At 42.5% G+C, this 15,815-nt stretch overlaps 1 protein-coding gene across 1 annotated transcript in view; it reads left to right on the forward strand.

Annotated features, from left to right (window-relative positions):
* Positions 1-1,263: 1,263 nt before the first annotated feature.
* Positions 1,264-15,815, forward strand: part of Optix (optix) — a 36,860-nt gene continuing 22,308 nt past the window's right edge. The window contains exon 1 of the mRNA XM_066735012.1: positions 1,264-2,620. Coding sequence (XP_066591109.1) covers positions 1,977-2,620 — 644 coding nt within the window. The 5' untranslated portion in view covers positions 1,264-1,976. The remainder of the gene's footprint in view (positions 2,621-15,815) is intronic.

Below are 15,815 nucleotides of genomic sequence, written 5' to 3' on the forward strand. Positions count from 1 at the left end.
CGACGTCAATACAGCACTTTCCAGCGGCGTTTTAGTTCTATATACTATATATATATAGTATACATGTACAAGGAAGAGGTCTGATAAAACGCCCTCCTTCCCCTACAACCCCCCATTCCCCTGTAACCACCGCCCCTTTCCCCCCTCCCCATCCCATCCTCTCTCTCTCTCTCTCTCTCTCTCTCTCTCTCTCTCTCTCTCTCTCTCTCTCAGGCGCATGCGAGTGTATCTGTATTTCAATGGAAAATTAAATTTCTGATTTAAAAGTGTATATATACGCGCGTGTGTACAAATGAGACGGAATCAAACCGCTGATTCCAGAATAATTTACGGTTGCCGCAGGAGCGGGATCATTGGGGGACTTTGGTGTTCCAACGAGACTGTACTATATATATAATACGGTGCGATACAACGTTGGGAACATACGTGACACGTTGGAAGAGTAGCGAGCGTTAACATTGGAAATATGAACGAACGTAAGCAAGGGTATAACGGTGTAAGGTTCGTAGGTGATAATGTGGAGGGGGGAGGGGGGTTGTGGTGGCGCGCGCGCCGTCCTCGCTCGAGCGACCCGTAGCGGAGATCAGTGGTGATGGTGTGTGCCGGGTATCCGTCGGGTCGGAGAGGCAGGAGAAAAGGAGAGAAGAACTGGATGAGTGAGAAGAGGTGGGGGGGGGGGGGGGGGGGTTAAGGCACGAGCAGATCGGATCGACTCGTCTCCCTCTGACGTTTCGAGGTATGCCCCTTCTCCTGCGCGGAGAACGAGAATGGAAATGGAAATGGAAAGGTGGAAGGAGGGGGAGAGAGGGGTAAGGTGGAGGGGGAAGAGGAGGATGGGAAGGGTAGGAGCAGAGCGTAGGCTCGGAGGAGTGGGGGTAGAGCCCAGAGGAGAGGGGATAATTAAACCGACACAAACGTACTCCCGCACGTTGCACGGAAGGATGAAGAAAGGTCGTCATGGTTACGGGGATGGGAGATGGCCAATCGGGAAGTTGGCAAGGGGCGTGGCCTCCGGGGGAACAGCAGCGAGTGTCTCCTCCGTGTTGGCCCTGCGTGACGAAGGTCGTCGTAGAGCTGGTTTCTTCGGCTCCGTCGGGCTCGGTGCTGTGTGGCGTGTAGAGTCGGGGGGCCGGTGTGTGCGTGTGGTGGCGGTGACGGGAGTTGGAGGGGGGCGGAGAGACGAAGGGGGGAGGGGAGGTGCGGACAGGGGGAAGAGCAGCACGGGGTAGGGTACGGAGCGGAGGTAGGCGAAGGAGGGAGAGGATACACGGTAGGGTAGGGTAGATTGCAGAGCCGCTGGCTGGACTCCCGGTGCAACGGGCGCGTACAAACGTATCATGCTGGGTAGGGCCGGGGCCGAGATGCCGGCTTGTAAACGAAACCAGTTTGCTATCCGATCCGATCCAGGCAACAGCAACGGCTTCGCGTGATACCCGCGATACGGAAAAGCCTTCCGTGCTCCTTACCCAGCATTCGATTCTCTGCCACGCACTACGTCCTATCGACTGACTCTTCGCTCGTATCCACCCTTTGTCCCCCCCCACCTACCCACCCACCCTCGATATACCTCGTCGACCTTAAGACATCGTCTCTTCGGCGTGTCACCGATCGAGGTCTTCTTCTTGTTCTTCGGGTTCCGGTATACTTGTCTCTGTAGTATATATATATATATATATATATATTGTGTCCGTAAGTGTGCTAACGAAAAGAGTGTTCGATAGAAGAAATAGTATATATATATATGTATATATATAGGTAGTGCGGGAAGAATGATGGAAGGTTTTTCGTCGGTACCAGGAGGAGTTTCGGGAAGAGTGCCGAGGGGGAGAGACTGATCGGTCCAGTGGAGAAGATCGGAAAATCGATATCCGGTGTTGCGATGAGAAGGTGCTCGAGCTGAGAAGTCGCGCGTCGAGTGAGATCGCAAGGGTGCATAGCTGGAATTGCAGAGAGTTGCGGTGGTTGCAGTTGGAGCAATGTCGGCGGTAGCGCCAGCCGGGAGCGCGACTGCCGGCGGAGGTGCGACCGGGCCGATAGTGCCAGCCCCGGTTTTTGCCCTGCCGACCCTCTCCTTCACCGTCGGCCAAGTGGCAACGGTGTGCGAGACCCTCGAGGAGAGCGGCGACATCGAGCGTCTGGCCAGGTTCCTCTGGAGCCTTCCGGTGGCCCACCCGAACATCCAGGAGCTCAACCAGAGCGAGGCTGTCCTGAGGGCAAGGGCCATCGTGGCCTTTCACTCCGGACACTACAGGGAGCTCTACGCCATCCTCGAACGTCACAAGTTCACCAAAGATTCCCACGGGAAGCTGCAGGCCATGTGGCTGGAGGCCCATTACCAGGAAGCCGAGAAGTTGCGCGGAAGACCTCTGGGTCCGGTGGACAAGTACAGGGTCCGCAAGAAATTCCCCCTCCCCCGCACCATCTGGGACGGGGAGCAGAAGACCCACTGCTTCAAGGAGAGGACCAGGAGACTGCTCAGGGAATATTACCTTCAGGATCCTTATCCGAACCCGGGGAAGAAGAGGGAACTCGCCGATGCTACCGGTCTCACGCCGACGCAGGTCGGAAATTGGTTCAAGAACCGCAGGCAGAGGGACCGTGCTGCTGCTGCTAAAAACAGGTACGTCGAGCTTGTCGTTTACTCGTACCACTCGCTGGAGAACGTTTCAAGGACGCGACGCGCGAGTTCCGCTTAATGCGAGTTAATCGCCGAACGATTAGCGGCTTGGCAACGTTTAGCCAGATTGTTCCGTGCCGTGTCCTCCTCCTCCTACGATCCACAAACGACCGGCCTTTGTGAATCGCTGCTGCCAGCGTCGAGGGTCGCGTAATTTCATTTCGACGTCCGACGGAGGGTCGCTGCCGTCGGGCGCACCACGATTTTCGAATTACATCTCTCAAATTGCATTTCGACGACGTTGTATACGTTCTGTGTGTTCCTGGATTCGTTCCCACCACTCGTCTTCCCGAAGAGCTCGCACACATTGAAATCGCACTACGATATTCGTGAAGAAACAAAGGTTGAGCTGTACATGGACACGTTCTTCTTCGTCTTTTCGAGTGTACCGATTTAAATCTCTCGAACGGGCCATCCAGAATGATACGTGTACTCGCCTTTGGGCCTTTTACTCTTTCGAGCGAATTGATGTTTATCCCTGAGAGATGCTTTGCTTCCCTTTCAATTTCTCCTCATGATTCACCCTCTTTTTACTTTTATATTATTTGCACTTATTTTTGTAGTTAGCAAAGATTTACGAAATGTCAGATTTTGCTTGGTTTATATCACTGAGAGAATTTCCTGATTTAGTCTAAATTCATCAATCGTGATTCTGTTTCGGTTGAGTTTATATTATAGAACACTGATTTTAGAATTATATGCCTTTGGGCCTTTTACTCTTTCGAGCGAATTGATGTTTTTCCCTGAGAGATGATTTGCTTCCCTTTCAATTTCTCCCCATGATTCACCCTGTTTTTACTTTTATAATATTTACACTTATTTTTGTAGTTTGCAAAGATTTACGAAATGTCAGATTTTGCTTAGTTTCTATCACTCGGAGAATTTCTTGATTTTTGCTTAAATTCATCAATTATTATTTCATTCGATACATGTTTGTATTGTAGAACACTAATTTCAGAATTATACATCCTTGAGCCTTCTACCCTTTCGAGCAAATGAACATTTAACCCAACGAGCTGCTCTCCATCCCTTTCAATTTCTCGTCGACCCACCCTCTTTTTAGTTCCAGACTATAATAGATAGTTTCGTAGTGTTCAAAGATTTACGAATTGTCAAATGTTGCTTGATTTCTATCACTGAGAGAATTTCTTTATTTTTGCCCCTAAATAGATCAATCTTATTCCATTTAATATGTGTTTATATCGCAAAGCACTGATTTCACAATAATACGTCCTTGAGCCTTTACCCTTTCGAGCAAATGAACATTTGTCCCAACGAGCTGCTCTCTCCATCCCTTTCAATTTCTCGCCACAATTCACCCTCTTCCTTTCAAACTATATACACTTATCGTTATAGATATTTCCGCAGTATAAAAAATTGACAAATTGTCAAATATTGCTTAGTCCTTTTCACTCAGACAAATTCTGCTTAAACAGATCAATCATTGTTTCCTTAAATATACATTTATGTTATAGAATACTAATTTTAGTAGGGAAATATATATATATATATATATATATACTCGAAAGTTAGGCATAGTTTCCTACGGATATGCTCATTCTCGGTAGGAATGGATTTGTCAGGAAAAGAAAGCACGAGAAAGAGGCAGAGTGAAAATAATCTTATCCTTGGACAAGCAGTCACGACTGATCGTCATTAGAGGTTCGTCGACGGGGCGTAGATCGTAGAAAAACGACGTGCCTACGGCGGGTTACCACCTGTCGTTTCGATTCCGAGCAACTCCTTCTCAGGTAATGCCTGGTGGCCGTATTGTACGGATATTTGTCGTCGGTCTATACTACTGTCATTATTTCCCTTTAGAAGGAAAACTGAAAATGGGTTTTTCCCAAAGTATCTACTACATCTAAAGTTTTACGGTTTTAAAGCTACGCTGATTTACAATATCTTAAAACAGTAACGTCACTTTTTACACGTTCGTATAAGAACGTACACGTGTTCGAATTATAAAATTCTTATTTTTTTCGCACGTCGTAATTTTAAGTATAATTTACCCTCTAGAAATAAAACTGGAAATAAATTTTTCCTGAAATATTTACTATATACTTATAAAGTTTTACAGCTTTAAAGCTACGCTGATTTACAAAATATGAAAACTGTAACATCATTCTTCCACCTATGCAAAAACGTACATGAAAATTATACATTCTTTTTACTCGTTATAATTTGAAGTTTCAACTCATTATTCACTACAAATAACATTGAAAACAGTTTTTTTTTTAATATTTACTACTTATAAAGTTTTACAGCTATAAAACTACGCTGATTTACAATATCTAAAAACAGTAACGTCACTTTTTCCATCTACGCAAAAACATATGTTTAAATTATAAATTCTTCTTGCTCGTTATAATTTGAAGTTTAACATTATCCTCTAGAAAGAAAACTGAAAATGAGTTTCCTAAAATATTTACAACTTCTAAAACGTTACAGCTTTAAAGCTTCAAAGATTTACAATATCTAGAAACAGGAATATCATTTTTCCACCTACGCAAGAATGTACGTTTAAATTATAAAACTCTTCTTACTCGTCTCATACAATTTAAACTATAACTCTATACATAGTTATACTGAACATTACTCTTCACAGGATCAATATGACGGTTGATAAATACAATATCTGCCACAATTTTCTTGACAACAATTCGATGGTGCATTAAGATCATCTCGATTAGCGAATAATTCTCGCAATTTTTTCCCGCAAGAACATTTATAAACAATGTGTAAAAAGCGGAAATAAAATTGACACTATTAAAAAGAAGTTAATCGTTCTGCAAGGTCTTTTTCGTCTCGTTACATGATTAATCGGTATAGCACCCATAGCAACATTGTGTAAAAAGTGGATTTTCTTATTCCAGCAACAAAATAGCGAGATACTTTCTGGAGAAAAAGTCACGACCCAGATCCTTCGTGTAGAAACGTCAAGCTTAATTATTATGCTCCGAATGAAGTAATTAATAGTCATTACCTACATCTACGCTGTAATTGATATATCGTTAACGATCGATGATCGCTCGAATATGCCGCTCTAATTTAGCGAGACGAACTCGTGCAATGTCAATTAATCGTGTACTTGTTAAAATGTATACCAAAATTACTTCCACACACACACACATAAACACACACTGTATAAAAATAATACATCGCCTTCTCTCGTTGTTTCGCAATGAACTTTTAGCGAATAATTATGATGCCGTGAAAATTGAGTTGGCGCCATTATAAAGTTTCTGTTTCGGCGTAAAATAGGGCAACCATTAACGCGATAGGTAAGGTAATAACAATGACTAAATCAGAATATCGCGCTGCATTACCAACAATTTCCACTCTGTTTGCGTTATAGCTGACACATCTGTCGCGATTTTTAGGAAAATAATGTAGCGATTGGGCAATTTTCTTTCTCTCTCTCTCTCTCTCCCTCTCTCTCTTTGGCCCCCAAGCTTTTCGGTCCACGACGCTTGTGTCTCTATACGTGCACGTATATACATATATATATATATATATATATATGAGTGGTACACAGTGATAGTCAGAGTCGCGTAGCCATAGACGGGACCGAGTTATCCAACAATGGCTCTGATGTACCTATCGTTACCCAACCTAACGACATTCCGTTTTTGGCCTCGAGCCACATTTTCCTGCACGTAATCCTGCGAATCCCCGGATGGGCTCCCTCCTCGCTTATGTGCATCCTGCCAACCTACCAACAGTGAAAATCCTCCCGAGTGTACTCCTCCGCTCTTCTTTCCGACCGCATCGATCTCGCTCGAATCTCGGTCCTCCCCCCTCCTGCTCCTCTCGACACTCCTAGTATATTCTGTATGCGTGTGTATACACACTAATACCATGTGGATCCTCCAAACGCGAATCAATTATTTTACAGTCGTGAAAGGATGTAACGGGAGAATATGAGAATTTGTATGGATAATAAAATTATGAATACATAGAATATAATTTGTTGCAAGAAAATATATTTGTTTGATTGTTTATAATCGTTTCGATTTTGCTTGAATCTCTCTTGCCTTTAAAGCTCTTATTTATTATATATACAAGTGCATTTTAATATCGTTGATCCTCCAATAGGAATTAATTTATGTTTTCACTGTTGCTAATGGATATAATAGGGGAATACGAGAATTTATGGATAATAAAATTATGAATAAATAAAATATAATTTGTTGCAAGAAAATATATTTCCTTGATTGTTCATAATCGTATCGATTTTGCTTGAATTTCTCCTCTCTTTAAAGCTTTTATTTATTACATATACAAGTGCACTTTAATATCTTTGAATTTCTAATAGGAATTAATTATTTTACAGTCGGTAATGGGTATAACAGCCCATGGAGCACCAAATGACTTAAAAATATCTTTTAGGTGTCTTTTTAGTGAATAGGATGACTTAAAGATGTCTATAAGATAACTTTTAGTCAAGTGTACTGTATGGAAGGAGAATACCAGAATTAACAGATAATAAAATGATAAATATAAATATAACTAATTCGAAAAAACTATTCCTTCGATTTCTCAGAATCTTATCGATTTCGTTTAAGATTTGTCTCTTTAATACTCCAATATTTATTAGATATATATATATACAAGTTCACTTTAAAAACATTGAATCTCCAAAACGAAAAAAATATCAGAATCTATACAATAAAATACCGAATAAAGAAAGTAATTTATCTAAAGAACAAGACACACTGCCTTTTATAACAGCGTGTCTCTCTAAACGGTTGATAAAGGGTAACGCGAATTCAACGTAGTTTATCGGAGTCGTATATAGGCAGGATACGGTATCCGCCCCGAGGATCCTGAAAGGTCCTTTCAGGAACGTCGATTCGCATACTGGCAGCCGCGTGGTATATTTTCGCGGTCCAGCGAGCGAGTTATTCAATATGCTCAGCCCCGAAAGCCCCGGAGCAATCTCGGTGCGGGCGCACGCGCGCGTTTCTTCCTACGCCGACAAACGCACACAACACATTTATATATATATATATATATATAGTAGACATACACGTATATTCATATATACAATATATAGAAGATTGTCTGAATCGACTGGCTCCACTCCTCCACGCTCTTCGTACAAGCTGCACAGCAACAAAGTAAAAATTACTAATTAATAAAAAATTTATTTTTTATATCAATAATAATAACATTGCCATATGTTTTCAATTTACGCATGTAAAGGCGTTTATCTTGCGAGGCAAAGAAACTCTTGACTGTTGGAACAAGGGGTTTTGGTGGTTCAAGGTATACTCCCAACCATATATATATATATATATATATATATATCGAAGGGGCCGAAAACACCTCGTCGGTACGACGAGGGTTGCCGCACGAGCTTTTCTCGAATGGCTTAACGCGGCCCTGCGAAGTACTCCCACTACCCCCCCCCCCCCACCCTATCCTCCTCGAGTCTCTTCCCTAACGCGTTACGCCACCCTTCCAGTTATCAGATTTTCATAAAGTCCCCGGTGTATTAGAAGGCAGCGCGTTGTTTGCGTTTCCACGCAGATCCTGTCTGACGACTACCACCATACCCTCCCCTCGACCCTCTCTCTTATTGCTCCGCGCGTTCTTCGCTCCCTTTTTGCGCGTCAAACTCGTCGACCCTTTTCTTGCGACTTACTTTCTCTTCCAGACAACCCCCCCCCCTCTCCCCTGGTATCTTCTAGAAAGCACATATATATATATATTTATTTATTTATAATATTCTACATTGAACTGGTATTCAAAGATTTTGCAAATTATATATATATATATACATATATAACTGGTCTCCGGTTGAATATAATATAATCGCTCAGTGAATAACGCAATAATACTGAAAAGGCAGAGCAGCTGCCGGATGGACATGACTGTGTGGAACTATCCATCGACGAATAGTAGCTCGCTGATTGCGGGCTAAATAGATTTTTCAAAAACGCTCGGTGGTGAAAAGCGCACTCGTCTATGAATTCGCAGGGTGAATTTGCACGGATACACCCCCCCCTCTTCAGGTTATTCGTGCGGGGAGAAAAGGCAATTCGGTATAATTAGGCTGGTAATGGTTTCGGATAAGATTTCGATTAGAGCGCGCACACGGGCGATTGGTGAGAGATCCGTGCGTGGTATCGCACGAAGACAAAGGCAATGATTAATTTCACGTTAGATGGCCGGAATCATTAGCGCCCCGGCCCGGCATGACACCTGCTCGCACGAGCCCTTCGTGATGGATTACGAGCTGCCCGACACTCGACACTTGCCACTCTGACAGTCCTGCCGCCGTCGAGAAGCAGATATATATATATGTATATATATAGCTATACAAGTGACGTAATACCTCCATGTGGTGGTGGAGCCTCTGATTTCTACATAACCACCGGTGGAATAAGGAGAGGATACGCTATTACCCTTTTTTCAATTTTCAATTCGAGACTTTGAGCAATTTTTGTTTGAATTTGTTTTCTATGCATTTTGACAGTGGTTCTCATACTGGATGTCAGGTACTGGGTTTGGTATAGTGGTTTTTTGTGTTTGAGTGGAATAAGTAGAGGATATGTGTGCCATTGGTTTTTTTTAATTTTTAATTTGGAGATTTTGAGTTATTTTTGTTTTTATTGGTTTTCTACGTATTTGGACAGAGTATGTATGTGTGGTTTATCATACAATGGGAGGTGCTTGTTTTAGTAATAGTATTTTTTGAATATTTCAGTGGAATAAAATGAGACTACACCGACAGCTTTTCAAACTTGTAGTTTTTAGACATCGGGCAATTGTAATTTTAATAAATTTTGTAAGTTTAGCCAGTGGTTCTCAAAGTATGAATAACGTTTTTTCTATATAATTACAAATGAAAATAACCAAAAGGCGTGCCACTATTTTAGGAAAACTGTAACAAATTACCAATACAGAGAAACAGGCGTACACCCACTTTAATAAACATAAGGTATACCTGTACCGCCAGTGGCTCTCGCTCAGGGTGGCCGGACAATTCGCGTGGTAGCTTTTTGTTAAAGCTTGTCACGACGTAACGTGATTGATGGTAGTGGTAGCGCGTTAACATCACTAGAAAGCAGGTTGGAAAGTGTAATCTAAGAAAAAGCTAAATTAATAAGTCTACTTGCTCGTAATTAGATCCAACATATATATATATATATATATATATATATCACTGTGCTTTTAATCCATACTTTCGATTAGCCACAAGGAGAAGAAGAAATATTGTGGCAATGAAGAAAATTGAGTCGATTAGACGGATAGCTAGAATTATTCTTGCCTGTGTGTGTGTGTGTTGGTTGCACAAAGGAAGTGAGAGACGAAGGTGTAGAAAAGCATAGTGCCAGGGTGTGGTGGAGGAGTAGAAAAGTTTGATGCGTAGAAATGGTTGGCGGGATTCGAGGGGACAGCTGTCACTTGTTTTCGTGGCGATAGGTTTTTGTTTCTAACTACGAAGGTGGCCGGTGTGTTTTCACGGCAGCTCCACGGGGGTTCCCCTCACTCTGCGTCACCTTGTGGCAATAGCTGGATACTCAAAGAGGGGGAGGGGGGTGAACAAATTTAGGGCGAAATATTGGACCACAAGTCGCTAATTCCTGACGCGATATCGATTTGCTCCTGCGGGATCGTGCGTCCGGCTATTCCCCCCCCCCCCTTTTATCCCAATCTTATTCGATTCTTTGTTAACCTTTCGTGCCAGAGACACGCGTATCCGCAGCAATATCACACGCCCACTACCCTCAATATCGGCTAATACCTCTCATCCAATTTTTATTTATCTTTATTCTCTCGAAGCACGAACCTAATTTTAGCGTCTCGATCTTAACGAGACTTCGGTGGTTGAACCTGTAACTACACTGTATATGTAGTATTTCTTGATCGGTCGGGGTTGATGGACGTTGTTTTGCATCGCAGTGATTCTCATTTATAATTACTCGTTAATATATGTGTGTTAACACGTGCACTACAGAGAATCGTCGAGTACGTTTGAATCTTGAAGAAACGATGGCGAAAGGTTGACACTTGTCATATCAAGGGTATTTGTAAATATATACTATTTCGAGGCAACAGGATCAGGAATCGTTGCAAAAACCATAAGCGTCTCGGTCTTGACGAGACTTCCGGTATAGTTGAACCTGTAACTATAATATACAGTATTCCTCGATCTTCAAAGTCGATGGACGTTGTTTTACATCGCAGTGATTCTCACACACACTTATACACAGTGACATACACATATAATTACTCATTAACATATAAGCATTGGCATGTGCACTTTATAGAATTCTTCAGGTATGTCTGAACCCAGAAGAAACGATGAAGAAAGCTTGACACTAATCAACAGTCCCTATATATATATATATATATATAAACCATCTAGAAGCACCAAGTCCTGTCCGAACAACAGACCGACAGGATCAAGGACCGTTAGAAAAACCATAATTGCCGCTCATTAGAGGACCACAAGGAGCAGCCGGATAATTACGTGGCTGGCGAAAAAAGAGGCTCGATTCGCGCGAGAAGAATGGCCAGGAAGGTGCAATGGAGCTGAAACGGAGGCGTTGAAAAGCGTCCTACTTCTGTTGAATCGCGCGCAAAGAGGTAACCGATATCTTTGTTCGAGTTCCGAGCAGCACTCCGAGACATCCAATCCACGTCCCTAAATACCACTCTTGAATACACATCTCGGTGTAGGATTAACGAACCTCGCGTAAAAACCCCATCGAAGGTGGATAACTCCCCGTTGAACCGAGACGAAAAATCCCGCGAAAACCCACTCTCGATGACCTTGAAACACCATCCCGAGGCCCTCGATCGAGCATCGATCATCCGACGCTGCTCGTTACGCGTATATATATACACCCCCCCCTTTTCCACAGGTAATTAACCTTATAGAAATTCACCCGAGAAGAACTCGCGTTACAAACGAGTCCTTTCTCCCTGTCCATATCTCTCCGAACGCTTTGTACATTTATACCGTAGTCTCGATGAAACAACTAAATTAAAGGATGAATCTCCAGCTTAAGAGTAACGATCCGAGGATGAGTCTGCAACGTGGCTCTGACACGTTGTCTTCGGGTTGAGGAGGAAAATGCGATATCCACGCGTTCTATATACATACAAAGAAGATGAAGAAGAAGATGAAGAAGTGTGGATAAAGAAAGCTCTCGGTCGAGGAAGCTATCGGTGCTTTCCTCGCTGCAGGAGAACAACCTGCTTCATATAGGATTTCAGTGGTCCGTGATCAGGGTGTCCGGTTACCTGGCGGTTACACAGGGGCAGGTACCAGTTTATCTACCCAGCTACGGTGTTTTCCTGTGTGCAGGCGGGACTATCTCGCGAATGGACTCTCTCGTTGTGGGTGTATCGAATGTCCCTCTCTCTCTCTCTCTCTCTCTTACTCCTCACAACGAGAGGAGAGTATAAGGTGTCCTGTGCTACCCTGTCGCTCGTTTCACGCTTAATTAAGCGACTGACGGACCGACCACGAGACGGTTAGCGGTCGCACCGATCATCCACCGGCCGTAAACAGAAGGAATTCCCTTGGCTAGCAGGAAACGAGAAGCCTCTTTATAGATATCGATCTCTCGACGAACGTCGAATCTCTTTTGAAATATTTTAATTCGGACTGGAGGACAGTCTTCGGAAGAGATCTGGGACTCGGGGTGAAATGGATCCATCCAAAGGTTTTCTATATATATATATATATATATATATGTATTTTTCATTCGAATTTATTCGTGTTTCTTCGGTGTATATCGGCTAGAGTGGATTACATGGTCGAGGTATGAGAGAATTTTGAAGATATATATATGTATATATTGTATATATAGGTTAGTGCTTATATAATACATCTCAGAGGTATACATTGGTGGTGTTCGCAACGTGGTTGATAGCTGTTAACAGAATTTTGAAGATATATATATACCTATACCCTGTATAGATATAGGTTGGCCTTATATATATATATATATATACATCTGATTTTCATACATCGTCGGCGTTCGCGACGGTGGTTGATAGCAGCTAACAAACGAGCCGATGATGATTTAGCAAATATTACACGGTGGGGGCCTCGCTCGCGTCTCGATCGCCTTTTACGTCGAGAAGAGAGGCTACGCGCGTGATTGTTTTATAATTAAGCCGTTATACCGGCTAAGGAAGAGAGAGAGAGAGAGAGAGAGAGAGAGTAGAAGGCACCCGCCAAGTGGTGATTAATTGTTTTCGAATTGAAAACCTATCGTTCTGCCGTCTTAATTTCATCCAGCTCGCGGCTACGAGCGAAATTCAATCCGGTAATAATAATTATGCGAGCTGGAGTAAAAAAAATGAGAGAGTAGACAAAAATTCTTCGACCAAAATCCCATCGAGTGACTCCGCTCGTGTTTCTTGAATTTTGACACCGCTTATATTCCTCCATTTAAGGTTCTTCTACCCCGCTCTGCTCTGTCCCATATATATACATATATATATAAAGGTAGTGGGATTGGCAAGCGAGTGTCACTCGAAAATTCGTCGAGTCTCGAAAACGCGGCACATTAAACGGAGCAAATAGACGGTACCGTTTGGCAAAAGGGTGGCAGTGCCGACTGAAAGCAAACAGTTTAGCTGGAAACAATCGAGTGCAGATTGGAGAAAGAGAGAAGGAGGGTGAGAGAGTGACTAGCGAGAGAGTTGGGGTCGGGAGACATCTGACGATCGATGCACCACGCGTCGCTGCCACGCGAGAAAGAGAGAGCAAAGTTACATCTGGCCGTCCCACCACCATCACCATCACCACCACCACCAATGCCATTCTCCTCTCCATCCTGCGGATGAAAATAGATTTTGCGGAGCCAAGCTATCCGCCACACGGTGCTCCGTATAACGCGCGTTGGTGGTTCTGGGGACCTCCAGGGGGGCAGAACTAGCGTCGACCTGAAAACCAACGAATCCGCGATGCGCGAGCTGGGGGAAACGTGGAATACTCGTTTCTGCGTCAGGAATTTGGTATAATGGCTGAACAATAATAGCGAAGCTTTTCGTTCACTGCTATGGTCAGTCATTGGATCCACTTTCTTCTCTCAACCCTTTTTATAATATTTTTATATTATTATATCTCAAGAGACACAGTAGTGGTTCGACGGCAAGTACATTGGACTGCGGTTGAGACACTATACTATATAGTATATACAAAAAGTTTGGGTCATTCAATTTTCATAACAATATCTTTTATAGATATACTATATATATAGGAAATGAGTTATATCGACTCTTTGAGTCGTTGTGCTATATATAACGCGTTGGTGATTCCAGGGGTGTCCAGAACTAGAGTCAGCCTGAAAACCAACGAATCCGCGGTGCACGAGTTAGGGGAACCCGTTAAAACACTCGTTTCCACGCGAGGAATTCGCTACACTCGGCGAACAATGCTCGGAAACTTTTTCGTTCACTGCTCTGGTCACTCATCGAACCCTCTCTCCTCTTCCCTCTTTTTATAATATTTTTATATTATTGTATATAGATATACTGTACGTCAAATTGATAAAGATCAAAAAGATATCAATTTATCTACTTTTTGCGCTCCGGTGCAGCTGTGGATTGAAAATAAAAACAAAATTTATCTTTGCGTTGTTCTTGAAGTCTCGCGTGGGGGATGTTGATAAAAAAACTTGAAATTTGGTATAGCGTCTGTTGATATTAACCAGAGAATTTAGTAATTATTTATTTATGAAAATACACTCAAGTGGACAAATTTTGTATTTTATGTAAAGAATAAAATATAAGTATATATTTAGATTATTTTAAAGATGAATTATAAATATATAGGATATACCGTTGCAACGTCAAAAAATGATATAATTATGTTTACATAATGAGGAAGAGAGAGAGAGAATTCTTTTACAAAATGAATAAAATTCGTTGCACTTTTGCTACCGATCATTGAAAATCAATTGGTATAGTCATTCTCCATCTATTCCTGCAAGGATTTCACGTTTAGAGGGGGTAGAGGAAGGGAGGGGGGGGGGTGGATTCCGATGTTTCCCGTGTTTTGTTTAGTCGGACCCTTTTAGCGTCACTTAAAACAAAACACGGTGTATCGATTTGACCGTTTCTCCCCTCGAGCGAACGCCCGGAGGGACGTTCGCCGCGGCGAAGACAAGTGACACTCGATTCGACGCTGGTCCTTCGAGTGTGCTTTGTTTTTCCCCCTCCCTTTTCAACCATCCAGCACAAAAACCACCGACAAAGTATCGACTCCGGCCAGGAACTTAACTCCTCGGGAAAACACACTCGTCGAGATGCACTCGCCTGTCCTATCGAGCATTTCTACCCCCCCCCCCCCCCCCTCTTCCACCCCAACCCCAGTATCCCCGATAAATTCAATCGACTCCGGTTCCTTCTCCCTCGAATAATCCATTTTTGCCTCGCAGCTCGGTGCTCTATTAGCACTCGTAATGCTACAAGAGAGACGCGTCAATTCACAGATTACAGTCAGTGCGAGAACTTGTGCGATATCTCAAGACTCGCTCGCTCGTTCACTCGCCTTCATTATACCCGTCAAAGCCTGCAAACTCTATTCGTTCCGATCGCCCCTCAAAGTCTCACGAAACACGCGTTTTTCTCTTACCAATTCTCGAATTATACGGAAATTTATAGTTAATAATTATATTTTAAGATCTGTTTTAGAACACTACATTTTATACTGATACTCTTAATTTATCTCAAAAGAGAACTTTTGACAAGGTTTTTTTTATTACGAATAATCAAATTTATTAGAATTATAAAGCATCGATGAAAATAAGAATAGATACGATATTTTTTATAGTGAGAAATATTTTTGAGATAATCCACAATTTTTCTTCGCGTCAGCGAAGAAAATTAGTTTATATAAGAAACGATTTATTGAGGTAACGAATATTTGTATTAAATAATCAATTATTTGTCGTATCAATTAATTTTCTTTATTTTTATAACAAAAAATTGTATTTTGGCTGAAAAATATTTCTCAGTGTATTATATTTACTCCACTGTACAGATGAAAAACGAGCAATATTCTATACATATCCAGGGAAGATCCGAAAAGAAGAGAAAAGTTTATAGAGAAGAAAATCGTAAGAGATGAAAATATTTCGTGTGGCAATGATATATCCAGGAC

Source organism: Prorops nasuta, unplaced genomic scaffold (genome assembly GCF_024137725.1).
Source record: "Prorops nasuta isolate Cenicafe-Biocafe unplaced genomic scaffold, Cenicafe_Pnas_1.2 PNAS00014, whole genome shotgun sequence".
Lineage (NCBI taxonomy): Eukaryota > Metazoa > Arthropoda > Insecta > Hymenoptera > Bethylidae > Prorops > Prorops nasuta.